This window comes from Salminus brasiliensis, chromosome 1 (genome assembly GCF_030463535.1).
Source record: "Salminus brasiliensis chromosome 1, fSalBra1.hap2, whole genome shotgun sequence".
NCBI classification, from domain to species: domain Eukaryota; kingdom Metazoa; phylum Chordata; class Actinopteri; order Characiformes; family Bryconidae; genus Salminus; species Salminus brasiliensis.
The window spans coordinates 18,176,456-18,203,526 of record NC_132878.1 but is presented as its reverse complement, the minus strand read 5'-3'; the positions used below and the strand labels follow the sequence as shown (position 1 = coordinate 18,203,526).

At 38.3% G+C, this 27,071-nt stretch overlaps 1 protein-coding gene across 2 annotated transcripts in view; it reads right to left on the bottom strand.

The window, feature by feature from the left end:
- Positions 1 to 239: 239 nt before the first annotated feature.
- The window catches only part of tnpo1 (transportin 1), a 28,598-nt gene continuing 1,766 nt past the window's right edge, over positions 240 to 27,071 (bottom strand). Inside the window, exons 2-24 of one of the 2 annotated variants that reach the window (XM_072673856.1) lie at positions 24,686 to 24,761; positions 23,274 to 23,423; positions 22,053 to 22,159; positions 18,169 to 18,302; positions 17,928 to 18,009; positions 17,573 to 17,695; positions 17,133 to 17,251; positions 15,737 to 15,797; positions 15,465 to 15,639; positions 15,230 to 15,382; positions 14,358 to 14,583; positions 13,201 to 13,372; positions 12,989 to 13,075; positions 12,779 to 12,886; positions 12,504 to 12,662; positions 11,968 to 12,055; positions 11,480 to 11,578; positions 10,579 to 10,674; positions 7,275 to 7,350; positions 6,055 to 6,154; positions 4,677 to 4,751; positions 4,306 to 4,438; positions 240 to 3,799 (exon numbers count right to left, since the gene is read on the bottom strand). In XM_072673856.1, the coding sequence (XP_072529957.1) occupies positions 4,331 to 4,438; positions 4,677 to 4,751; positions 6,055 to 6,154; positions 7,275 to 7,350; positions 10,579 to 10,674; positions 11,480 to 11,578; positions 11,968 to 12,055; positions 12,504 to 12,662; positions 12,779 to 12,886; positions 12,989 to 13,075; positions 13,201 to 13,372; positions 14,358 to 14,583; positions 15,230 to 15,382; positions 15,465 to 15,639; positions 15,737 to 15,797; positions 17,133 to 17,251; positions 17,573 to 17,695; positions 17,928 to 18,009; positions 18,169 to 18,302; positions 22,053 to 22,159; positions 23,274 to 23,423; positions 24,686 to 24,761 (2,574 nt within the window). In that variant the 3' untranslated portion in view covers positions 240 to 3,799; positions 4,306 to 4,330. Of the gene's footprint in view, positions 3,800 to 4,305; positions 4,439 to 4,676; positions 4,752 to 6,054; positions 6,155 to 7,274; positions 7,351 to 10,578; positions 10,675 to 11,479; positions 11,579 to 11,967; positions 12,056 to 12,503; positions 12,663 to 12,778; positions 12,887 to 12,988; positions 13,076 to 13,200; positions 13,373 to 14,357; positions 14,584 to 15,229; positions 15,383 to 15,464; positions 15,640 to 15,736; positions 15,798 to 17,132; positions 17,252 to 17,572; positions 17,696 to 17,927; positions 18,010 to 18,168; positions 18,303 to 22,052; positions 22,160 to 23,273; positions 23,424 to 24,685; positions 24,762 to 27,071 lie in introns of those variants that run through there. The other variant, XM_072673864.1, reaches the window with a different exon arrangement.

The following is a 27,071-nucleotide window of genomic DNA, read 5'->3' as shown; positions in this document are numbered from 1 at the left end:
TATATGCATGCTCTAAACGCCCAGGAAATAATCCATGAAATGTTTATTTCTAAATTTATCTCAAAGGAGCTGCTAGTTAAATTTGTGTTTATAATCCAAATAATAAATCAATAAAATTGCATGTTTCTTTAAATAAAAAAAAACAAAAAAAAAAACAGGTTACTACTGATCCCTAATGCAAAATGAATTGCTAATGTGCAGTAACATTTATAGGACACTAAACAAGAAGGAAACGAGAGTAACAGTTTATGAAAACGGTTTATTTTCAACAATGTACAGATCCAAGCAGTGATACAAACTCACATCCATCACAAGGTCATACAAACGTCATTACAAAATTACTACAATATAGATTATTTGCATGATCCAAAATATTTGGTGGCCCCCAAAAAATTATTACCTTCAATATTTCCATCTCTGAAATTGAGCAGCTTGCCAAATAAAAAAACAAAAAACAAAAAAGGTTCTCCTATAAGAGCAATGCGAGCTAATGAGCAAAAAGAATTAACATGGTTATTAACTATTCATCTCTCCTAACAGAGCGTAATACAGTAGATGGTGCAGTGCTAAAGTGACAAATTTTAAATAGTACTTATAAAAACAAAACAAAAAAATAATATTGTAAGTATTTAATATTGTGCAATCTCCGATTAAGCAGTCTCCTAGCATTACGGATTCCCCCAAAGGTATCAAGTCTAATTTCAAGGCATCACAGTAAATACTGCACTTAAATTTCATTAGCATAAGTTGCTACTATTCACATACTAACGTGCCAGTTTCTCTCCCACCCTGTTATTTCACTAAAAACAGCTCTGAATTGCTTAATGTTAAAGTGGACAAAGCTTCAAAACACACATTTGCTTTTTGTAAACGTCTGCAATATCCTTGTTTTTTAACCCCCCCCCCCCCAAAAAATGTGTAAAACCTTTAATTGGCAAATATTGGGAAATTAGTCAGCGCCTGGTTTTGTACTGCAGTGTTGAGAAGCTCAGCTGATAGATGGAGTGTTTACAATGATACTCAATTTACCATCTTATGACGATCTCCACTGATCTATGAGCCATTGCGAAACCAAGCTGGTAGAAATTTCGTTATATATAATCAATGAGAGCAGTTTGCAGTGTTACTCACTAAGGGGGAATGGGCTGTAAAAAAACAAACAAACAAAACAATTATTAAAAACAATAAAACAAAACTGAAACAAAATACAAATGGTAAACATGCCTCCTGAGGATTCTACAACATAAAATATTCAAGTAGAAAACATCACATAGCAGCGTTCATATATTTAAGACAATACACTAACAGCATTCAGTTTTTCAACATTGTCGTTTTTCAGTGTGATAGAAGCACTAGCACTGAATAAAGCCAAGCCTTTCAGGCGCTTTAACAGGTTGAAACAGCTGGAATGTGACAGACAGACTCTTAACAATCTTAAACACTCCTATCGAACAAACATCATCTATTAAATCACAAAAGTCAAAAAAAGCCTGATAATATCCCATGGTGTTTTTAGATGGCACATAAAACAGGTCACCTTCATTAGCGATTTTAAACATGATTTTCGGAAAACCTACTGAAGATACACAGATCTTTTAAAGTTTGTGTTTCTACAACACCTATTCCTACTGTACTTAGTTAACTGAACCGGACATAGCCATTGCTCAGATTTTTAACAAAAAATGTTTGGTTTGTAGAAAGATCTTTTAGTAGTGAATACTAAACGTAAAGCATTCTTGCAGTACACAGACTGCCAAGAGCTGAAGATTGCCAAAATAAGAAGTACTGCTCTGACCTGCAGAGCTATTAAATTCATTTCTCTGTCTGAAATGATCTTCAGATACCATAGCCTAGATGTCCCTCAATCTGGGCCTTGAATCCAGGTTTAATTCCTTGAGTTAGGTATGACACTAGATACCCAATCAGTCACTTCAACAGTTGCCTAACAGTAGCTGTTTTCACATATGAACAGCTGAGGATTTTCCGTGTCAGACGTGTTCTCACTACAGAAAATGTTCTGCGCCCCTTTAGGCAAGGAGTGGCGCTTGTGTAGCGCATGAGAGGGAACTACACAGCGGGACGCAAAAAGTACACTGCAGGAATAGCATAGATTTGTGGTTTCGCAACAGTCACACAAGAAAGGTCACCAATACGTCCACTGGGAATTCTCCGGAGAATGACCTGCTCTGTTTACACATGGGCTCACTCTGACATTTCCCAGACTTTGTATTACGGGGCTGGCAGGATAAAGCCCAGGTAATGTCCGGTACAACTGATTCGGACACATGCAGCTCCTCTGGGTAACATCCGGATAAGTTCTGGGTTACGGCGCACGTCTGATAAGGGCTGGTGATGGCAAAGTTTAGGACCAGAAACTGGATTCAAGGTCTAGAGTTAAAGACTTCTGCTCTAGTCTTAATTTCCCAAATGCCTTCTTAATGCCTCGGGATACATTCAGGCAATTTTAAGACTTGCAACATTGTATGCAAGAAACACGGACAAAGAGTGTTTTTTTTTTTTGTTTTGTTTTTTTTTTAAATACAGAACAACTTTAAGTTTTCTTGTCTACTTCAAATGGGAGAGAAACTAAAAAAAAATTGAGCCAACGAAGCAAAAATATTGATGACACTGCAGTAATTCGTCAAGTAAGAGGGAATCGGGGGGGTAGTAGCAACGGAAATTGCTTACAGGGCCACCAACATGCATGAATCAAACACTTAAGTACCCATCTTATTCTAGTCAGTCAAAAATGTCAATACAAGCATTTGCGAAATCATGCTTTTGGTAAAGTAAGCCAAAACGAGTAGACACTGATAAAACGCCAAACGGAGAACAATTCTCGGGTTCTGGGTTGATCGATCAGTCCGGGACAAACCTTATAACTGATATCAGAGACAATGATCATAAAGTCACATGGCGGGGAAAAAAGAAACCGGAGAGGAGTCTGATACCTTTGCACAGGGGAAATGAACTTGAAAGCGCTACTCGAATGCAGCAAGTCACTGTGCTGTGATCAGTACCTCATTATATGTCCTTCTCCTTCACCTTCCCCTTCTGCATGCTTAAAGTAATGAACGGTTTAAGACAAATCACTTTTTAAAATCACAAACAAAAAGCACTTATGTACTTGTTACACATGGTTTGTGGACCCTCACATTTCTACAGTTACATCATGAAGCAGTAATCTAAGTTTTAGACAGCATACCTTTAAACTCTGATGGTTTTCAGCATCGACTTCAACAGTTTTTCCATCTACTGCTGTGCAGTGTTAATAAAGTAAAAAATAAAAAACCTGACTGCACTGCACTTTCATGCAGTGAATTTTTACCTTGTAACATCCCATGCGTAGTCCTGTACCTAGCTTCTAACTTCCACCTGACCCAGTACTGAACGGTTGGATCCAGTATTGTAGGATTTGATCCACCTTCCTCTGCAGACAGAATCGTCTTCTGGCATTTTCCTAAATTCAGTCAAGCCCTGTTACAGTGACAAAAGTTCTTCATCCCCTTGATATCCTGTCTAGGTTTAAGATGAACAAAAGAAAGAAAAAAAAGAGCACTAACAGTACAGTTTGTTTCTGAAAAGGTTTTCCTCTCTAGTTTAGTTGGCTGGGCGTTTTAAAGGTTTTCTTTCTTGATGTTGTATTTTTGTTGAGTTGAGCCACAGCAAACTCCACCCTCCCACCCCATCTGGAGGGGTTTAGGGGTCCATTTACCCCATCCCAGCCAGACCACCCTCCCCCCATAAAGGGCAACATGTTCCCTGGGGATTTGAGGCTCCCATTATTTCCCATGATCACCTAAGAGAGAGAGAGAGAGTCAGAATTAGGTTTTATCTGAAATGCTGTGAAGTAGGGCTGGGCAACATGCTAAAAAGATTATTACACATTATACTACGTAATAAATGTAGTTATTGTGATACAAGTGAGCATATCATGAATGTCGCCAGCGCTTAAGGAACACGGACCAACTGTACATTTTATCATAGACTGATTAGTGGTATTTGATTAGATGAAGTGCAGACTGTAATGACTGTACTTAGTATGGGAGATTATTTTTAAGAATCTGCCACTACTAATGCATTTTGTCTGCATGTCAAAATATTGCAATAAACAGTGTATTGTTAATCTGTCTTTTCGAATATCATGCCATAATATTTTTTACCATATCGCCCATCCCTACTTTGAAGTTTAGTGAAGTTAATTAATTACGTAATTTAACGTAATTATTTTAACCTGGACTTGGAATTCAGTAAAATGCCTACTGAAAGTGGGACATTCTTGCACACTTTTTCAGTACCACTTACAACGGGCCAGTTTCTCTAGGAGTGGTTAAACTCCGTAGAAGGCTGCAAGTCGCTCCTTAAGAGGAAGGGGGAACTGGTCTGAGAAACGCCTCCAATTCTCTTCTCCAACCTGGTTCTTAAACCCATGTAAGATCTAACAGAAAGCATACATAAATAAACATCCAACCCACACACTTACAAAATAGTTCCACTGATAAATGAAACACTGCAAAACAATACAACAATCATATTTAGAAGTGAATATTTTTGATAGATAAAGTTGAATTAAAAAAACATCTAATCAATCTTAGTGCCAATTCTATTTTCATCTCACTGTAGGGCCTTGATTTTCTTTATAGTTGACATTTTATAATTTGTAGTGCAAAGGTTACCTTATAGAACATGTCTCGTAGATCATCTTTAGGGTTCACCCAGGATGCAACAGCATCACAGAAAAATATAAAGTCCTAAAAACAAGTCAAGAGACAATTTTATAGATTTTCTTGCTGTTTTTCCTTCAGCTGACTGTTACACTGCAAAGACTACAGTCGATAGCCAACAAACATGTACTTAATGACCCTGTGCGAGTGTCGAACAACTTCATAGAATGAGCCTAACGTATATAAAAAAAAGTATAAAAAGATAGGTAATTCAATTAAGCAATTTTAATGGTTTTCTATCATAGCTCAGCAAATTAGAGCTGTTAAAAGATGAAATTATAAATTCAAATATTACAAGCCACAATTCAGTGTTTGTCAGGAGGGGTCTGAGCTGTAAAACTGTTGTACATTAAACTCATGAAAATGCGCAATAGCCACACCCCGGGACATGTGATGTCATGAACAGGTCATGCTACAACTTTTTTTGCTGCTTAAACAAAACATTTTTTTTGGGACAGATTATATCTTCCTCAATATCATTTATTTTACTCCAATCTTGGATACACAGAGTGCATTATTGATATCATGACACGTGGGATTACAGACTTCGAATGAAATCTGGTGAAAATTCCCATATTTCTTAATATCGCAATATACAGCTCTGGGGGAGCTGTATATTGCAATATTTTGGCAGCCATTTTATTCATTCATTTCATCAAACAAAGCTGAGTTCCCTGAATTTGCAGACCATGAATCAAATAAAGTCACCCAACAGCAATGTTAAAGACTAGTGGAGAGCCTGCCAAGACATGAAAGCTGTGATTGGCAGTCAAGGTTATTTTACCGTGATGATTTTTGAATGCTCAAAAGTTAAAAAATTAGTATTGTGTTGTTTAAATTTCAATAATAACTTCTTTGCATTATAATTATTTAAAAAAAAATTTTTTTTTTGCTTTTTTTGAGCAGTTGTTTTTGAGCAGTTAATTTCCCTAAACACATTGCCTATTAATAGTAAAACCAGAGAAACTGATTATGTAGGGTGGTCTCTAATATTTTTCCCGGAGCTGTATACTACAGAGAAATATAGAGATATATTGCAATGTAATTTTTTTCCAGTATTGTGCAGCCCTAATCAAAGCAGCTCAGAAGTAGTATTTGCTTGGTTGGGAATGATTTATTCAACAGATAAAATATCCATTGTTAATGACAAAACTTCTGCTACTACAAATAGGCTAATAGTGTGCTCTCTTGAGAGAGGCATTTTCTTACAACCCTCTCCCAGTCGTAATGTCTTCATTTGTAATGTTTAGGAAACAGCGTGATTGCCCAATTTAAACCAAATGGCTCCAAACGTCCTTGATCCTTAAAGTAGAATATAAACGCATCTCACCTGCACCACACCTCCAGGGTTGACCGTGATCATGGTGCAGATTCCCCTGAAGGCAGAGTCTTTCTCCTCATTGTCTCTTATATTGCGTAGCGAGGTGCACCTAGCGAAGGAGAGAAGTGCGTTTTCAAATAACAAAGCTATGCCGTTACTCTGCAACTGGAAAACGCAAACTTGAGTACATTGCCATGGCTACCACCTCAGAGCACCTTAACTTCAGCTTCAAATTTAGCAGAACATGTATGTAGCCTAAATATCTTAAAGTGCATTGTTTATTTCTTGCTATGTTCTCTTGCTTATTCATTCATAAGGTTTATTTGTTTGAATCCATACCGACTCAACTTTGTTGAGCAAAAACACAGCTACATTCATGTGTTACACATCTGGCCTGTTACGAGTGAGCACACATCTGTAGCTAGCATTGCGTTACATCTCCCTCAAAAGCATTTTCACCTGAAATTTACTGTCTGTTCACAAAGTCAGAATAGGTTTATCTGAAAAAAATGTAAAAGCACCTTGTATGCTGCCAATTTCCTTTTTAAGCGTTTACACAAAGAGAGGCTTTTGGAGAGGCTGTTTAGGGATAGTATGGTGCAGCTACTGGATTTCTTTCTTTCTACTTTGTATTTCTTAGGGATTTTTTTTAAATAGTCAGCAAGCATGTGACGTTATCCCATGCATTCAGATATTCGTTAGCAACAATAAAAGACAGCAACAGAAGTAAAAACTAAAATAAATCAATACGGAATACATGAAGGTGCTACTGAGGCAAATTAAACAACAAGACCTAGAAGGACAGGGTTAGTCACATGGTAGGTAATGGTATCGACTGAATCGTACAGAACAGAAAGGAGAGCGAGAGAGAGAGAGTGTGTGACAGAGGGAAGAGAAAGATAGAGAAAGAGACAGAAGGGGACAGGGATAGATGCCCCATCCCAAATCTCTTGAACCGACTCCTACAGTCCAGTTTGTTTTTGGAGATGCAGGATTGCGCAGACAGGGGTAATAAAAGCACTTGGCAGCTCTGAGATGCTTTGTTTTGGACCATTCTTCAAATTGTGATTAAGCAGAGCATGGAAGCAAGGAGGAGGCTTTTTAAGAGTACTGGGACAAGGTCAAAGAGCATGTGAGTGGGAGAGAAAGAGGGAATGGAGAGGGTACAGAGAGGCTAGAGAGAGAGTGAGAGAGATAATGAATGAAATAAAAGATTGAATAATACACACCAGGGTCTTATAAACTGCTGTAGCATGGGTGCCACCTCTTGAGGACAAACGTAACCAAGACGACCAATTGTTATTGCTAAGGTAACGCAATCACGGTTATACAGCACCAAACGCCAACCAAGACATGAGCGAATGGAGGGGAGGAGGAGAAAACAAAAAAGAAAAAACAAACAAACAAACAAACAGACAACTCAGAAACAGAACTCAACAGAATCTGTGTATGAGAATAAACACAAGATTTCACTAGTGCTCTTCACAGCCCCAGACTACGGGGTAAAAATGTAAAATATGACACTCTAAAAAGAAACATCTCATTTAAGGGAGACGTCTTAGAAAACAATGCAATCTTGGCTTTCTTAGATCTGAAAAGAGATCACTTTTTAATTTACATTATTATTTATTCTTGTATTTTTTAATGCTGTGTTTAAAACTCCATATCTGTGTGTATATATATATATATATATATGTAAAAAAGATTTTAAAAAAAATTGCATTTGGTCTTTAAAAATTGTTTTCTAAGATTTTCTCCCTTAAACTCACAAGAAGTCTTTAAAATTGAACAGAAATGTCTTTTCTTTCTGTGTGTTCTTTTTTTTTCTAAGAAAAAACATTACACCAAGCAAACTACATGGAGAGGACTAGATTCCACCAGGATCTTTTAAGAGGCACAGAGGAGGAGGACCTGAGTTTAAGAGACACAAAACTATGCAACATTCTCATTAAAAGACAGGCATTTATGAACAGTCCAATGAGACATGCAAAAAGCAGATGATTGGCTCATTAGAGAACACAGTTCAGTGCAGGATAGGCTAATCTGTGGCATCCAAAACTAAAAAACAAACAAACAAAAACGGGGTAGGTTAAGACTGCTAAACCTTTTGTTAAAATTTTGTTGAATCCAATTAATAAAAAAAAAAAAAAATTCTAAAAATTCAAATTTTTTGTGCACAGAAACTTGTGATGACAAAAGCTTCACACATGAACTAAGAGGTGTGTCTGCCATGCAGCATTGCCAAGTCTGGATGGCCAACTGACACACAGTACATCGCTTTGCGAAGTTTTGACAAAGGAAGGTTTTGGGGGGCGTGGATGTGAACTAATCTTCACATATAAAAAAACTAAACAACATGTAATTTAACCAGGAAATAAGTTACCCCCGATTCCAAGTGAATAAAACTCTCAGCCACACTCAGAAAACACTTCTGAGGAATGCAAAGTGAGTTTACACTTTTAAACGTTTAAATATTTCATGTTAAGCAGATTCTTGTTGCTGTTTTCTGAAACTTTATGGCAAAAAGACAAAACACACTTGCATGTATAACTGTTTTTGTTGCAGAATCTTAAGTCTGTTTACCATCTTTTATCACTGTTTTTTTTTTCTTTGATTAGAACATTCTCTATCAGTTTACATGTACCTGCTGCCTGCTGTCATGTTGTCTATAGCTAGAGCCGGTATAAAAAGGAAAATCAACCGGATGTACATATCACTGCTGTTATGCAAAAACCTTCAAACCTGACAGTTTCCCTTACATTGGGTAATTTCATGATGAATGGGTCATTACAAATGCCCATAAACTGCCATACAGATATACTAGGGACCGCTTGATGAAATGAATGAGAGTGATTTATTGACTGATATGGTCATCACTTTATCAATTCTACAATTCTACTGTAAACACTGGTGTCAAAAAACTAAACCCTCATAGATTGATGACTCCGTATATCAGGGCTGTTTCCTCTGTTGATCACAATATAACATGAGCCAATAACTGACCTAATTTTTAACTATCCTAAATCTACTGATCAACCCACAGGACGTCAATAACGGCTGATAACATCAGCTATCCGATTTATTGGTTGAGCCCTAATACGCACAAGCTGTTCTAGCTTAATGGCCTCATTTTCTCAGCAGATGACTATGATAACATGAATGAACCATGACTCACTATGCTGAGATTAGGGGGTGATATGCCAATATGACAGTATTTTATACTGATGGTGATGAAATCACAACACAATATGCTTTTCTGAGCATATGGTACAACTGGTACAATACAGTACAAAGACAGCATAATTAATTATCTTTATCTGCATTTAGTTATTGGTCTAGCTTTTTCTGTTTGTAAACCATTTGAACATTTAGAAAAAAAATGTTGAAGTGGCTGATACTATGCTGTACCATACCATACTGTGACCTTCAACTTGGCAGCATCATCAACTTGGCAAGTCAACAGTTATACACACATGCTCCAGTGTGTGTGTGAAGCCTTCCACACAGTAGAGTGAAAAAAAAATATATATATAATATACACTATTTATTTATTTATTTTTAAAAAGCCACATTTGTCCCTTAAGATGTTGTTAATAACTGTCACTGTCTAACAGTATTTTTTATAAAAGGATAATTTGATCCGTGAAATCTAAGAAAGAACAGTGGGTTGAACTAATTAAATGGAGGTCAGATTAGCTATCCTGCATCAAACATAAGCCATCCTTAACTAAACAACATTCAACATCTATTGGCAGATATGCATTCACATTGAAGAAAAAAACAGTAACTAAAACAACAGAAACAAACTGACAAACAGGAACACATCTACAAGTACCCTAGTTTCTGGGGACGTTAGTTAGGGGTGTTGCACTTTAGCCTGACGCCAAATTGGTATAGGAATCAATGGGGACTGCTACTGTGGCTCAACGATTTGTAGCTTTCTTATCAGAGGACTTTCTAATTAAAGTGAAGTATAAATGGGACCAAATTTGCAAAATGCAGGTGCTATACATTTATCTCAACACCATAAAAATATTTAGGTCTGAACAGGATATGTTGCTTCCAAATATCCAGATTTCTGATATCAACGCTTGTTTCCAAGTCTGTTACACTTTGATACTGTTAAGAATGCACATTCTTTAATCCTAACGCTAACTAAACAGCTTCCTTGAGAATTTCCTCAACTACCTTTAGCTAAAAAGGAACAGTTCTCATCAGTGGTTTCAAACAGTTTATCTAATATAGTCAACAACAGGTTGGACTAATACAAGGTTTGCTATGTCCGTATAAAAACCCCTCATACCATTGCCGATGTGTCTTAAATATAAAAGTCTCTGAATTTTTGCTCTTTTTTTTTTTTTTTACCCCCATTTTACTTAGTTCCTTATCAGGTTAAGTTTAACATTAGCAAAACTTATAAAGCCCACCCCTGTGAGTACGTATGGAGATAGCCACTGCAGAGTTGAAAAATGGGGTTGGGTTGAGAAGCTCCCTCAGTAGGAGGCAGCCTTCTCTAGCACCTCCCAGTGATACCTGTATTCTCCAGCAGAGTCTTGGGTGTGTTGGGTCTGTTAATGATCTCTATCAGTTGGTGTAAGACCATGGACACATAGGGCTGCATCTCAGCGCCTGCAAATAGAGAAAGTCATGTGTGTGTGCGCGTGCGTTAGGACCCAACTAATATCACACCAATTTTAGAGACTTGCGATAGAGTGACAACCGATAATATTGTCTGTTAATATTTAATACTGTCAAAAAAAGCTAAGCTAATTAGTTGCTAATTGTGAAAACTCAAATATTATATGTTAGTTCTCACATCAAAATACATGTAAATATCAAATAAAGCACCAATACCAATGAAATAATTCCACAAGACCAATAACGGCCAATATTACCATCCAGCTGAGATATTGCTTAGGTTGTGTATAAGAGTGTGGATATATGACCGTAAAAAGCCAGTGTAAATGAGAGTACAGCAAGCACAGATAAGTAAGTCCAAGTTTATATATAAACATGTTTATGTTCCCGGTGCTGAAATACAGCACCATATAATTATGGAAACAAGCAGAACTCCTAGCGAGCTTTATCCCTACCTTTATCCCTAAAGCAAACATTTTTCACTCAATTTCTTTGCAGGAACTTCTAACCCCTTTCTTATTTTGTTTGGTCTCAATTAAATTTGTTAAGCAGAATGAAATTACAGCTTCAACAGAGTCATTATGTGAAAGTTCCATCTACCAACCTTCGCCAACAGCTTGCTCACTGCTGGCAAAACAAGGTCTAACACTGTCGAACAATCCGACGACTTGGACAGAAAACAATCAACAATTTGCATCTCTGTGATGCGACATGCAAACATGGTCAAGTGAATGACATAAGAAAACTCCTTTTCTAATTGTTTTATAAAGCAGTATGTGAGTTCCCAGATATTTACCCATTTGAATTGAGATTTCCCCAATGGCCCAGGTAGCATTGTTGCACACAGATATCAGTTCTGGGTTCAGGTTTGTGCCTAAAATAGGCATGAAATCCGCTAAAGGGCAAACATAACGTTAGTTAAGTGGTGAAAATGTTTCTCAGCATAGATAGCAATTTATTTAGAAATATACAGAGTTAAAATGAACCCTGTACAAATATGTCATATGTACATTCAACAAGACTCCTCCAGTATCAAGGTTTTAAGATTTCTTCTTTTAAAAGAGAGGATTTACAAAAGTCTTACATATATTGAGTGGTAATCATCGAGTAAGTGAGAACAGTAACTGCTAACCCTTATAACATGATGACATTCAATGGAAAAGTGTTCCATGAAAATATTATCTAAATCTTATTCAGCAGTGTAACACCAGGTGTAGAGGCAAATTCATGTAATGAACAGGGTCCCTACTAATAAAACATGCCAAATGCTTAGTTAATGCTTACCAATACATGGTTTGACATGTTGGAAACAGGCTTTGGTTAGATCTCCCAAAAGTGCAAAAGAACTCTGTCGTACCTCCGGCATTTTATCCTAAGGGAAAATAAATACATACGGACCTTTACTCAGTACTGAATAGACAGAATAAGTACTGGAACACCTGCTCTATTGTTTCTTATGAAAACAAGGGTATTTGTATAAAAAGAAAATTAAAAAAAAGTTTACACCGCTTTTGTTGGAGTAACTGTCTCTACTGTCCAGGTAATGGTTATCTACGGCATTTTAGAGCATTGCTGCGAGATAAGTGTTAATGAGGTCAAGGTTCTGTATGATCACCACCACACCTCGTCTTAAAGTACTGAATGGAGCACTCTTATTCCAGAGACCATAATTGTGCATTTGCACACAAGCCAGCAATCGGTGCAAACATTCGGACATATAATCAATCAAGTGTTTTACAAAGGCTTTGGTTGTGGCGCAGAATTTAAGGAAACCCAAATCCCTTTTATTTAAAAACATCCATGCAGAAACACATTATTACCTGCATGCACTGGTACATGAGGGTGAGGATGTTGCTACGAGCCACCAACTGTTCAATGTTGCCCCCAAGACCCTCAGCTAGTCCACTGAGCAAATCCAGAGCCACGATCATGAAATCTTTATCAGGAGCTTCATAGACGTCAGGCTGGGACTGGTGAAGCTACGAGACACAGAAAAATAAAGTATGTGAAGATGAAAGCCTGGACTTCACTGCTTATACAATTGTCACATTTTTAGGTCTACAGTGCATCAGTGTCAGTGCAAAGCCTCCCTCACCATGGCTTGTGCAAGGGTTTTCTGGACCAAGTTAACACATCGCTGGTAGACTGGTTCGCAGTAGGGCAGGAAGCCGCTTTGCAGGGCTGTAGCCACGGATGACAGGCACTGTGAAAGAAACCATGTTAAAATGAAAACATCCAAACCATCGAAATTAAACGATGTTCATCTGTGAAAAATACATCAGAGGCATCTGAGAATTTTTCCAACCTCCAAGAGAGGAAAAAGGTCTTTATCTTCATCTTTCAGCTGGTTCCACTTCTGAATCAACGGTGGCATCAGCATCTGAATATATTCCTGAAAACACACGAATGATAAAGAAGTGTAGGGGGTGGGGGCGCTTAAAACATGTTTCCACTGTGTCTGAATGTCAGTGAGAGGAGAGTGTGCATATGCACATATTCGTCTTGGTGTTTGTTTACCGGTTTATTGAGATGGAGGCCTACAGAATCCGCCAGCGTGCCAATGGCATCATAAAGGATAAGCAGGTTCTTGTGCTGGTATTTACTGAAGGCAAAGACCAATGTGTCCAGAATGTAGGCCAGATAGGGCACCAACTCTGTGCATGCCTCCTCCTCCAGGGTAGCAAAGGCACTGCGTTGGAGAGACAGAGATTAAGTTAGTTTATGTTGACCGATAAGCAGCATTACAAAGGAATTACCTTTAGAATGTTACCAGCTGCAAAACTACCATGTCTACTAAAACACATTTCAACTACTGATACAACATAAAACTTTAGAAATAAAAAGCATTCCTCACCCTCTGTCCCGGAAAACACTTTAAAAAAAGCTTAAAAAGCAGGGTTACATTATTTAAAAATTACTGCTAATAAATCAATCACAAAGGCAGTGAATCTGTTGCAGAACTGTTAATTAAAAAAATAATATAATGGTGTAGATCTATACATGCTTTCTTCTTTTATCATGATAGTCTACTGTGCTTGTTGATTATCAGGACAGTTTATTAGCTAAAAGTAAATGCTTAACTATGTTTTTGACAAATATGTGTAATTTCTCTTCTCACATTTCCAGTTTAATTACTGGTTAATACCTGGGAAAATGTCAAATGGGGACTAGCAACATCAAACTAGCTTCAATTTTAAACTCCTGCGCAGTCCAGCGGACTAAGAGCTGCCACTGTAACCTGAGGATCACTGGATCCTGGGTCATGCTGTCTGCAATCTGCAGCCAAAACCCAAGATAGCATAACTGGCCTTGCTCTCTCTGGATTGATAGGTGGTGGATGGCTCTCCCTGTCTCCCTATATAATTTCAGTGTGATGCTGGCTGGCATGGGCAATACTAGGTGACGCATTAGAGCTGGGTACCAGATGGTTTCCCCCAAGCGAGTTGGTTGCCCAGTGACATTGCCTCATTGGGAGTTTGAAAAGAGGCAGTGGCTAGTTTGTCGAAAGAAGCATATGTCAGTCCTCATCTTCCCAGTGTCAAGAGAGTTACATGTGATGGGGGGAGGAAGTACTAATAAATGGGTTGGGTAATTGGCTAATCTAAAATTAGGGAGGAAAATTGAAATAAAATTTAAGGAAAGGAAAATAAGTAAGTAAATAAAAATCCACTGACCTGCAGGCTGCCTCTTGGACACGCTTGTTGCTGTCCAGTATGCGTTTGAGCAGCTCTGTCATAAGGGGCTTGAGGTAGGCATCGGCAGGCTGGCTCACCACCCAGTGAGCGTAGCGGCTCAAAGTCCAGCAGGTGATGGAGCGGACCAGAGCCTTTTTATCGGACAGACACTGCACCAGGTGGGGAATCAACTCGGGTAGGTAAGGGATCATACCTTGCATACACCCTGCAGGGAGAAAAGAAAAAAAATGAAAATTGAAAAAAATGAAATTCAAACCAAACAAAAATACTCTCCTAAAAAGTGTTCCTTTTAAAAATCACAGGGAATATATATATATATATAAATATTTAAAGTACTACACGTACTACAAACTACAAGTTTGGTGGTAGCAAATGAGTGCTACATTAAAGCAAAGTCAGTAAGATAAAAGGCATGAACAAACCCCCACAATCAACATTAACATAACTAGAAAAGTGCACTGCCTGAAAGAACTGCAGAATGGTGGCACTGCTTTAGTGACTCCCACTGTTGCAGTTGCAGTTGCTAAGCCGTTAATACGTGGTTAATAGGGTGAAACTGTTTGTGCTAAGTGGTTGCTATGGTATCCCAGGTGGTTTTTATGTTTTTTCTAAGTTTGGTTGGTTGGGTGTTTATAGTGTATTTCTATCATTGTGACATATGAAGGGTGCACAAACTTTTGCACCTCACTTTACTGCAAAAATAAATAAATAATGGAAAAATAATATTAACTGGAAAACAATAGTTATCTTACCACAATTCATGTTCTATAGGGCTCTAAATCAAAATATAAATATCTATAGTTGTACATTTTCAGATGAATGCCTGTGTACAATGTGTTTATCTTACAAACCTTCAGCAATGGCACCTAGTACCAGTATGCCAGACTCTTTGATGACCCAGTCTGGGTGGAAAAGCAGTTCCTTCAACAACGGAAGAAGGTGTAGCAGCAGATCATCTCTGAAAACATTCGCCAAAACATCCAAAGCTGCTGCAGAGCATTTCCCTGCACAGAGAGGAAGAAGCAAACTTAGCCCTGCTCTGTTAGCACCGGGGGCCGTGACCTTCGCACATTAATGTATTCTTACTCAAGTTCCAGTCTGAGATTGTGTCATCATCATCTAGATCGTCCTCGTCGTTATCTTCTTCATCCTCGATGTCGTCCCCACCCTCATGTTGCTGAGCAACTGTACGCGAGCGATGGAATCTAGGCCGAATGTCCTGCTCACTGTCTGGAACTGCTTCATCTTCCTCCACATCACCCTGGAGACACATTCAAAACAAACACGTCACTCATGACCTGGATTAAGACACGTTCAGACAGTTCGCTATGAATATGAAGAGATTTGTGAGTGCTTACCTTCAGCAGAATGATGTCGATCTCAGAGTATTTCATTCCATTCACCAAAACCGGTACCAACCTGTGATTAAATGACAATAGTAGATTATTAACATTATGTGTTTCACCAGGCGGTTAATTCATATTTATATAACAATCTCAAAGGCACTGAAAAGAAAAGAAACTAGAAATGCATAGAATTGCCAAATAATTACTATTTTTACTCCAGGCCAAATGATTGTTTTAAACCAACCTGTGTTGCGTTTCTATTACTTTTACATTACATTAAATTACATGAGACAGGTAAGTCCATTCACACTGTATTTGAATGCTGCTGCTACACCTATGCCAATATACTTTAGTATAGCTGAGTAATGAGTTAGGTAAATCAGGGTGTGATGTCCCATAAGTGACATACTGTAAACCTTAAACCTGCTGTGTCCTCCTTTAAAAGAAAAACAGCATAACCAAAACAGGGTCCAGTTCCAAAACCCCAAAACAAAACAGACACATCATCAGGAGAATATGGTGTTGTTGATATTGGAGAGTAGCACATCACCTCAAAATTAGTTGTCAGAACCTGTGCCAGTGTCCACACAAAGGGAACTTGACATGCGCCGAAGCAAAACTGCTTAGGCTAAAAGTTCTCCAACATCTGCTCCCTCCTTACTGATGTGTGTTTAGTAGTGTCTAAGCCTAAATGTTTCTTAGAATTTTTTGTCTATTCAAACTAGAGGTTATTCTTGAGTAAATAGTGAAGCACTATCGTAAGTCGCTCTGGATAAGAGCGTCTGCTAAATGCCGTAAATATAAATGTCAAAAACAACCTCACTAAGAGGTGCTTGGAGAGAGCTAAATAGGTGCTGGGCTAAAAGCTCAACAGGTTGGAATTCCCTTAGCTAACTAACTGCACACAGAGAGGATAGCATAGAGATGATAGCACCATTATCTGATAAGACTTGGGAATAAAAAATAGATAATTTTTAAATATCACAATGTTCTTGTTACAGGACTAAACACAAAGATACGCTATGATTTGCCCTGGCAAATTAACAGCAGCTTAAAATACTGGATAAATACGTTCTATGGCACCTTCAAACTGTTAACTGAATTGAATGTCATTTCTGCTGGAGATGTGCGAGAGAGTTCCACAAAAGCTATTTAACTTGTAACTTTTTCAGCACTAATAGCTCCCCCCACTTCCTAAAAGTGAGTAACTGAGTAAAAAGGTTACAAGTCCATGAGGCTTCCCATCTAAAAAGGATAATAATATGGAGGCTATCAGCAAATTATTACTTCCATTGCAAAAGAATGGTTCCAATCTTAGTAGTAATATTGCTGCCTCTACAGGTATAGGTAATATATGCCACAAAAAAAGTTTCAGTAAGACCCATGTTTGGCTCATGTGTGTACTCACTTGGACAGGTGTCCACAAAGTACCTCTTTACAGACAGGCTGCTCTGCCAGCGTGAGCCAGAACTCACAGGCCTCCAAAGCCACATTCTCATCCTGGTCCTGCGTCCGCTGCAGCATGTACTAAGAGAAACAACAGAAATATTCTATTATTTCAACAGACATTCACACATTGACCACTAGATGGCGACTCAGACTTATTTCTTTTACCAACATTTTTCACCTTGCAACATTTGGCGCCAGCCTCTCAGACACAGATGAAGCCTGAGCACAGACTAACATGGGTTAACAGTGATGATTCACCACTGCCGTTGCACTTTAGTCCAATACGAGGCTTAATTGACTTTTAGGAAGCACTTGCATGTTCATGGACGTTTTGTAATGCACCTTAATTTAAGTCCTTTTGTGAACAGGTCATTATTAGCGAGCATGTGATGATCTCACCTCTGTAATGTTGTGCATGTGGGGGAGGAGGCGGTCCATGCGGACCTCCAGCAGCATGACCAGAGCCCTGCACACATTCTTCCTAACCTCTGGTTCCTCGTCCCCTGCCAGGGCAAACAGGTTCTGCAGCAAAAAAGAGGCTTGTGGTCAGTTTCATTTTGGTTCAGCTGCGGCTAGCAAACCTCCTACTCTAGATCATGAATATATTTGTCTCTAGGTATCAACTGTAGACCATGTTTAGGTGGTCAACATTGCAATCTCTCTTATTAGGACTAGTTTAATTTGAGAATATACGCTGCTAGAGATGTACAGACTATATTTAAGTCAGATAAAACGGTCATGGGAAGCCACTTACCTCAATGAAAGGATCTATGTGCAGCATCAGAGCCTGCGTTCTGCTGATGATGAACTGGTTCACACAAGCAATGGCATGGGATCTACAACAAAGGGCCAGAATATGGCCGCTTATTTTACTGTTCCATTTCATTTGAACGGCAGTTTTCACAAACTCCTGTACCTATGTTTTTGGCTACCTACATTATAAATCAATAATATAATGCCATGTTTTAATGACAGAGTATAAAAGTGTTTCTTACCTGATCTTGGGACTGCTGTGCTTAAAAAACTGCAGAAATTTTGGTATCATGACATTCAGGGGTCGGTCCAGCATATCACTGTCCAGAATCTCAGCCGAATCCTCGCAGATCTTCTGCAGGGCCCCAAAAGCTCCCTTAAAGAAAATGAGAGACAGGTTGAGTCTAAGTTACACAGCCTATTTGTGGCGGCACATTTTAGCAAGCACTCTCAACCCCATAGACAGAAAGAGACCGCCATGTGTTTGCATGAGTACATCAGGTACATTCTGTGTACACTCGTTAGACACACCTACATTGCTTAGACATGAAAACTCATCAGCATCAGTGAAAGCAGTCCCCTGTAATGAAGTATGACAAGATCATTCCTAGGACAAAACGTCAGTGATGTTAACATGTATCCTGTTGCATTTTGAGACTAAACTACAGTAACTGCAATTGCTGTGAAGTTATTAGTACAATTACACAGATATAAGTCATGCCCATATATTTCCTTTGTTATCCCTCATTTATCACAGCCAAGGCCAATCTAAAAACCATGTCCATCACATGTGCTCCATAATAGCACTCTACGCCAGGACCCCAATGATCACCACTTGCAATGTCATTTGAAGACAGACACTCAGAAGTCAATAGAAATCACTGCTCTTCCATCAGGTCTTGTCCATGTCTAGTACTGTTATACTAGCACCAATAAAAGCATTCTCACTGTGGACATCACAGCCTGGTTTTGAGCACCAAGCTGGAAAGGCAGCCTCGCCGAAGAGTAGTACGATCAGCTGAGCGCATCATCAGGACCGGGCTGCCTGCCTGCCTGCAGATCATCTACAACAAGTGGTTCATGACCAACCAGGATGGTAATGAAGAACCTCAACCATCCTGGAGTCGGCTCTCTGTTGGTGTAAGGGAAGCACTTTTGCCTCTTGAAGAGTAAGAGAGAGACAATGAGGATGCTATCCCACAGGCTATTTATGCAGGAATTCAATTTTCCAGTAATCCATTAAGCAGGCTTATAAAGCCGCATGGGTTTATCTGCAGGGTTTCATCCTCATTCGCCCATATCTCTCCCTTACAGCAAGCAGAGGAATTCTTCCTTTTGAGCTCAACACACACACACACACACACACACACACACACACACTTCCACCTGTGAGGAATCTAGTCAGGCCATCAGACACTCGGCACCGTGGCAACCAAGAGATGTCTGGGGCTGGCTGTCGCTATGGCAACCGTCTCTGCCATCAGCCTGCGCTATACCAGTTACTGTGTGTGTGAGTGGAGAGCAGAGCAGTGGGAAGACACAAGCATGCCACAAAGCTCTCAAGGTCAAAACAAGACATTTTCATACATCAATAAAAATGGCATGGCAGGAAGATAAAAAAAAATAAATAAAAAAAAATATATTTTTTAAATAAACATTTTGTTTATAAAAAACAAAAACAAACAAACAAACAAAAACAGTAGTTATTCTGGGGGTCAATGTATACTCTTGGGCAGGTAATCACTTGAACTTTACATATTGTATCCTTATAGATGAATTCCCATCTAGAAAAGGATACCCACCTGACTGGACAAAGGGGCAGACTAAGGGCTTTCATACAGTGAGCACTCAAGCTATTGTCTGACTGATGATGTCTTGCACACCATACATTTTTCCCTGACATAAAGATACATTATTTTATTCAATGATATTGTTTGCCCATTTTATGAGGATGAAATCATTTTTGATATGGTGTAAACGTGGTTAAAAAAATAAAAATAAAAATAAATAAATAAATAAATAAAAAAATATATATAAACAAATAGAAAAATTAAAGCAATATCTGTTAATATAGATATACTTACTATCATACATTTAGGGTTTACATATATCATACAAATATAATAACATTTACAATTATACTGGCAGATATTAGCGGTTCTCAGAATTAAAATATGCAGCCCCGAAGACCAGCCATGTTGCCACATTTCAATATCAGTAAATATAACTAGAGCCCTAATTTTAAAACAAAAACAAGCAGATACCAACGAAGCAGATACTGTAGTAGCATTGCTCACTTGCTTGACATCAGCCTGCCACTACAGGCCATAAAAACGATGTCATCTGAAGCATTCTAGAAATGTCTGGAGTCTGGCGCCGGCTTCAGGCTTTATATAGAATCGATGGAACACAATGGCAACACTAAGCTGTGTTAACATAGAGGCCATTTCTACCCCTGTATTTCACACTGTAGTTTGCCATATGCCTGTATTTCTGGATGTCAGAGTGACTTAGCATGTGCGTTCCACTGGGAGCGCCTGACTACCAGTCATGAGTCAACAACCTTAATTTTAAAAGCAAAAGTGAAAGCTTCCATTTTTAAATGCTAAATAATGTCACTAGTGTTAATGTAGATGCCCAAAATAAAAGAAAGAGTGCAGTGGAGCAAGAGAAAGCCACAGCCCTGTTCAGAGAATTACTCATTGGTCAAGTTCATACCCCAGATTCATGCACACTCCCACTTGTATTTATTCCTGTTGGACCCCCTCCAGACACTGCGAAGCATCATGGGACAGAACTGCTATTTTTGGGTGCTTGTTGCAAGGGAGCCTTCACCTACGCTCACTGGAGCTTCAGAGGCCCACAGTAAAAGCCCGGTTGAGTATTTCCTGCATTGATTAGCCACGGTCACACTTATTCCGGGAATATATCTCTATATTTTGGGCTCCGAAAGAGAAGCATTTATAGTTCCCAGAGATTAAAATACACAAGCAACCTGCTGACTGAAGATGCACTGATCATGAACTTTTATAGCCAATTACAATTTTAATCAATGTTTAGAGCTTTAATTAATCTTTTTTTAAAAGCTGAGGCTCACATTTTGTAAGGAAGATGGGGGAAACAATACTCTTCAATACAAACAAGTGTACAAACATCCACTTCCCAACATTCCAACATGGATTAAAAATGAACAAGTAGCTAATTGCAGACTGCATTTTTGGAGCAAAAATCTGCCACTTCCAATCATGCAGGATTCAGATTATGTGCCAATAGTGTTTACATTAAGGGAATACATCTGCTTTTACAATTAATGTGAGATGAACTGACAAACAAAAGGGCTTTCACAAACAACCACCGTTTCATTCAACATATTAAAAATTAAATCATGAATCCAGTTCAGTAAATTCTTTTGAATCATGGTCTGACTAACATTGCACCCCTAATATATAGTCATGTAAAAAAATATTGATTTTCAAATTTCCATTTCACAGCAACCTGACCAAAAGCTAGTTGTGTTCCTGTCATGGAAAGTAGTGTATAGTGTATAGCCTAGAACAAAAAATATATATATATACCATTACGTCCAATCTACCTGGAGACTCACTGAGAACATACAGACTAGATAAAGAAGATGCTTTGCTAGCTGGATTACTTTGTTTTTCAGTTTTTTTCAATGTCCAGTTTTTTAAATTATGAATCACTGATTCACAATCATGCTAGTTGTTATTGCTAATATGCATGACTAATAATGTAATGTAACCTCTCTAACCCTAAATTCAAAGCTTTCCCTGGTTAACTCGCCATACATGCAGTGAAAGACTAAATAAATAAATAAATAAATAAATCTTATTTGGTCCACATTTCCCTTTACAAATGCCACACAATCGTTATACATCCATTTCTAAGCTTTTAGAAGACTGCCTGTTCCACACTGGTGGAAAAATCATCAGAAAAAGCCTAAAGAACAGACACAAGCAATGGAAAATATCTGGCTGTTTCACATTATCTCCTTCAGTAAAGCCAACGCAGAATCACAGCACAATCCCCCAAAAAATAAAGAAGCCAAAGGGGTTGGTGTTTGAAATGCCCCTGAAATCGCTATGAAAAGTGCATCTGTGTGACTTACTTCACATGTGTTGTAGTCCTCTGAATCCAGCAGCAAACAGAGCTTGGGCAAAAGTTCTGGCCAGTTCTGTAACTCTCCCTTAGAGGCTATTGTGGTAATGAGTATACCTGAGGAACACAGTGACCACAGTTAATGTGTGAGTGTGGGAAGTTCACAGGTGAAGTGAAAAACACTGATCATCTTCATCTACAGTGGCATCTGTCAAGGGGTGGATATATTAGGCAGCAAGTAAACAGTCTGACTGTGATGGCTGGACAACTGTTTTGGGATCTTCAAAACATCAGATAGGTCTTATGGGGGTTTTCTGGTACCCAGTGGTCAGTATCTAACAAAAATGGTCCAAGGAAGGTCAACCGGTAAATTGGTGACAGGGTTATGGGCACCTATGGCCCTACCTCACAACTTACAGGACTGCCGCTAAGGCACTGCTGCCAGATACCACAGGACAGCAACAGAGGTCTTGTGGTCATATGGTCATTTTTGTTTTGGCGGCACAAGGGGGATCTACTCAATATTAGACAGGTGATGTTAAATGTTATGGATGATTTGTGACCAAAAAGAAAGAGCTTATTTGTCTCAGAGTAAAAACACTGATGTCTCCTGCAATAAAATTGCATTTATTATTTATGAATTTGGGGGGGGGGGGTGTTGGACCGATATGGATACCAATAGGTCACAAGCAGCACACATAATGTCAAGCCCTGCTCAAGGGCTATAAGCACTACTTAGGATCTCTTTTAACCCATTCAGCCGCTTACCAGTCCGCTTCCTCTCTGTTTACGTAGATATAGTTTGTAGTTATTAGGTGTAATTCTGATATTAGACAGGATTGTGTCCGTACATGCAAAAGTACATGTACTGGTAGGGGTGGACTGGTCCAGGACGATGTGTCAGTGTTTTTGGGTGTGTATGTGTGGAAACGCATTGAATATGGTAACGTTTACACTTTACTGCTTAATTAAACAAACTACAGGCTCTATTAACTATCCCGAAGGGGTCACTAGATGCAACAACATGTAACTTGCACAACTGTCTGTTCAAACCCTGGTTTAGTCTTGTTTTTTTTCACCCTGTTGTTCTCAAACTGTGACTTTTTTGTAGCATTACAACCCTTATAGACTGATCATGTTTTGTCCATCAATCAGCAAAAGAAAATGTATCATATACTGCTAATCTGACCAGCAAGAATTTATACAGTACTGACACTAGAACTCTACTCACCCACAGTGGCTCTGATGAGAGGTGAAGAATCTCCAATGTTCTGCAAGCACTCATTTTTGATGAAGTCAGAGACTCCGTTGGGAAAGTTCTGGTAATGAGCCTTTACGTTGTTCTTCAAGATCAGCCCACTGAGGGAACGAGTGGGCTCATCTGCAAACAAGGGGCGGGTGAAGTGAAGAAGAGTGAATGTAAAGAGAGCAGTTTAAATAATTTCTAATAATAATAAAGTCACTCATTGTCATTCCTGTTGTTACGGTAAGAAATCCCTACTTCTCCTTTCAACTGCACTTTTGCAACACTAAAGCTCAGTAAGGGAGACTGTATGTGTACGAATACAGTCATCCCCCAGATTGGGGGGAAAAAAGCCCTAGGTTACACAACACAGAGACACAGCATGTTCTGAAGGTCATACTAAAAATGAAAAGGAATTACTAAACATTACATTTTATAATGCATTTTATTCTTTTTAAACTATAGATATGTTTGATCATGTACACACAGACAGCAAACAAAACAGTAATATGAGGATATTACATTTCACATCCGATGCCCCACAGTTGCATGTGCGCCACAAATAGAACAATGCCATGGGTCATCGACAGTCAGGTTCTCTTCATAAACAAAGGGAATCAGCGCTCCAGAGGGAGCAGCTTTAGATGCAAGGGGCTTCAGAGGTTTAAAATTAGAGTGACCCATATTCTCAAGCTGTCAATTCCTGAACAGGCTCAAGGGATATCTACTGTACAGAAGCTCAAATATTAGGGATGGACTAAAATACATATTAATAATTTGCTTAGATCCCAGTTTAAAAAGCCAGGCTCAGCACACAGGGCCAGCTATGCTTACAGCACCCCACTGTCCAGAGAGGGTTAAGGACTTTGCTTTAGGGTCCAAAAGCTGCGGCTTAGTGGACCTGGGCATCGAACCCACAACCCTGAGATTAGGGATACATATGTGGACCATACATATGGACATCATCAGACGCACACAAATGGTAACCTGCAGAGCAGGTTTTAAATATTATTATTATTATTATTATTATTATTATTATATTTTTAATAATATTTTATATAAAATAGTTTAGAATAAATAAATATTACTAGATATGGCCCAGCCCTATTGGGAACACTATCAGATATTGGCATCAACTTACAATATCAGTGCATCTATAATAAATACGGTCAGTTTCTCCTATTGACATTACACATGGCTTTTTTTTTTACTACAACCATATATAAAGTGAGAATGTCAGTGCTGACCACTTAAAATACATGATATGCTATTAGAAATAATTAAGTATTCATGCTGTTACTTTCCATAAATAATTATCCACCATATTATTCAATTAAATATTATATAATATCAGATAAATAACAGAACTGACAGCTATATCTAAGTACAGGACACTTTACCTTCTGATTTCAGCTTTGTGAGAACAAATATCAAGTAATTGTTGAAGTCCGGAAACTGATTGAGCTGTTCAAGTTTCTGTGAAGATCGTTAAGGACAACACTTTCTCATGGTGGCACAAGAAGAAGAATTAGTGCAAGTTGTTAGCTGCCACTTAATGGAATACTGTATGTGTGGGTCGTTGTAGACACGCATGTACTGTAAATTTAGCAACTTAGCAATACACAGTGCTAACCCTAATACCTCTATATTTAGACAAAAAACACCCACTTCGAATGAATGTATCTGATGTGTCAATGTGCTCCACCTGTGCAGTGCAATATACCATTCTACCTTCATCAGAGCTGGGCTTAGCTTTATCCAGTCCAACACATTCTTAATTAACTACTCTGATATACTGACTCCTGTCTGAGGAAGACACAGAGGATCACAAGACAAATCAGCCACCCAAGCCCCGGTCTGTTCTTGGTGCTGCCGTCTGGCAAACGGTAGCTTAAGGTCAAGAACCAGCCGGCTCCAAGACAGCTTCTATCCCCAGCCCATCGTTACTGCTACACAGTGCTACAACAGCTACACAGTGCATCAGCATGTTTCCTTACCCCTGAACTCATAACCCCACAGAAAGAAGGTAAAAACACATGCAGAGCAAATACACATAAACACATATTTCAATTTAATCGTCATAAAAATGTCATACAAATAGGTATGTCAAAATTAAACACTGTGGCCCACTTTGCCTTATTTTGTAGTGTAGTGTGGATAATAGTGCTGTGTATATTTTGTTTATAGTGTGTATATCCTGTATACTGTTCTGAAAGACAGTGTGTATAAGATGTATGACACATATAACATATTGTGCATCTGATGTTCTACTGGGGAACAGCACCTGTGAAAACGAGATTTTTTATTTTCATAATAGTGAGACAATATAGCTAATAACCTGCTGAATGTGAGCCGTTATGGCTAGTCAGCTAGTGGTCGGGGTCATTAGTATTGACAGTACTTTAACATAGTAATATTGATCATATTAAATAACACAGGCTTGATGCTCCCCAAAAATGGACCTAGAGGGTGATTTTGAAAGACGGTGTGGATAACAGTTGGGTTGGGTAAAGCAATGTGTATAGTTTGTGTGTATGCTGTGTATTCTGAATTATAGTCTTGTATAGTGTGTATGATGATGTGTATAGCTACATTGTAGCTAGCTAAATGCTGTGTATTCTGAATGACAGGGTGTACAGGCCATACACCCCTGTGTATCTTAATGCTCGACAGATCTGAGGGGACAGCAGGCCCCAAGATTTCCACTCACCTTCACACCTGTGAAAACGAGGTGTAAGAATAATAGTAATCTGATTATTTATTTTCATAATAGTGAGATAATATAGCTAATAACATGCCAAATCTGAGCCGATATGGCTAGTCAGCTACTGGTCGGGGTCATTGGTCCACTATTGACAGTACTTTAACATAGTAATATTGATCATATTAAATAACACAGACTTGACGCTCCCCAGAGATGGACCTAGAGGGTGATTTTGGTGAGTAAAGCAATGTGTATAGTTAGAGTATATGATGATGTGTACAGTTAGAGTATATGACGATGTGTATAGTTAGAGTATATGATGATGTGTACAGTTAGAGTATATGATGATGTGTACAGTTAGAGTATATGATGATGTGTACAGTTAGAGTATATGATGATGTGTATAGTTAGAGTATATGATGATGTGTATAGTTAGAGTATATGATGATATGTACAGTTAGAGTATATGATGTGTATAGTTAGAGTATATGACGATGTGTACAGTTAGAGTATATGATGATGTGTACAGTTAGAGTATATGATGATATGTATAGTTAGAGTATATGATGATATGTACAGTTTGAGTATATGATGATGTGTACAGTTAGAGTATATGATGATATGTACAGTTAGAGTATATGATGATGTGTACAGTTAGAGTATATGATATGTATAGTTAGAGTATATGATATGTATAGTTAGAGTATATGATGATATGTACAGTTTGAGTATATGATGATGTGTACAGTTAGAGTATATGATGATATGTACAGTTAGAGTATATGATGATGTGTACAGTTAGAGTATATGATATGTATAGTTAGAGTATATGATGATGTGTACAGTTAGAGTATATGATGATGTGTACAGTTAGAGTATATGATATGTATAGTTAGAGTATATGATATGTACAGTTAGAGTATATGACGATGTGTATAGTTAGAGTATATGATGATATGTACAGTTAGAGTATATGATGATATGTACAGTTAGAGTATATGACGATGTGTATAGTTAGAGTATATGATGATGTGTATAGTTAGAGTATATGATGATATGTACAGTTAGAGTATATGACGATG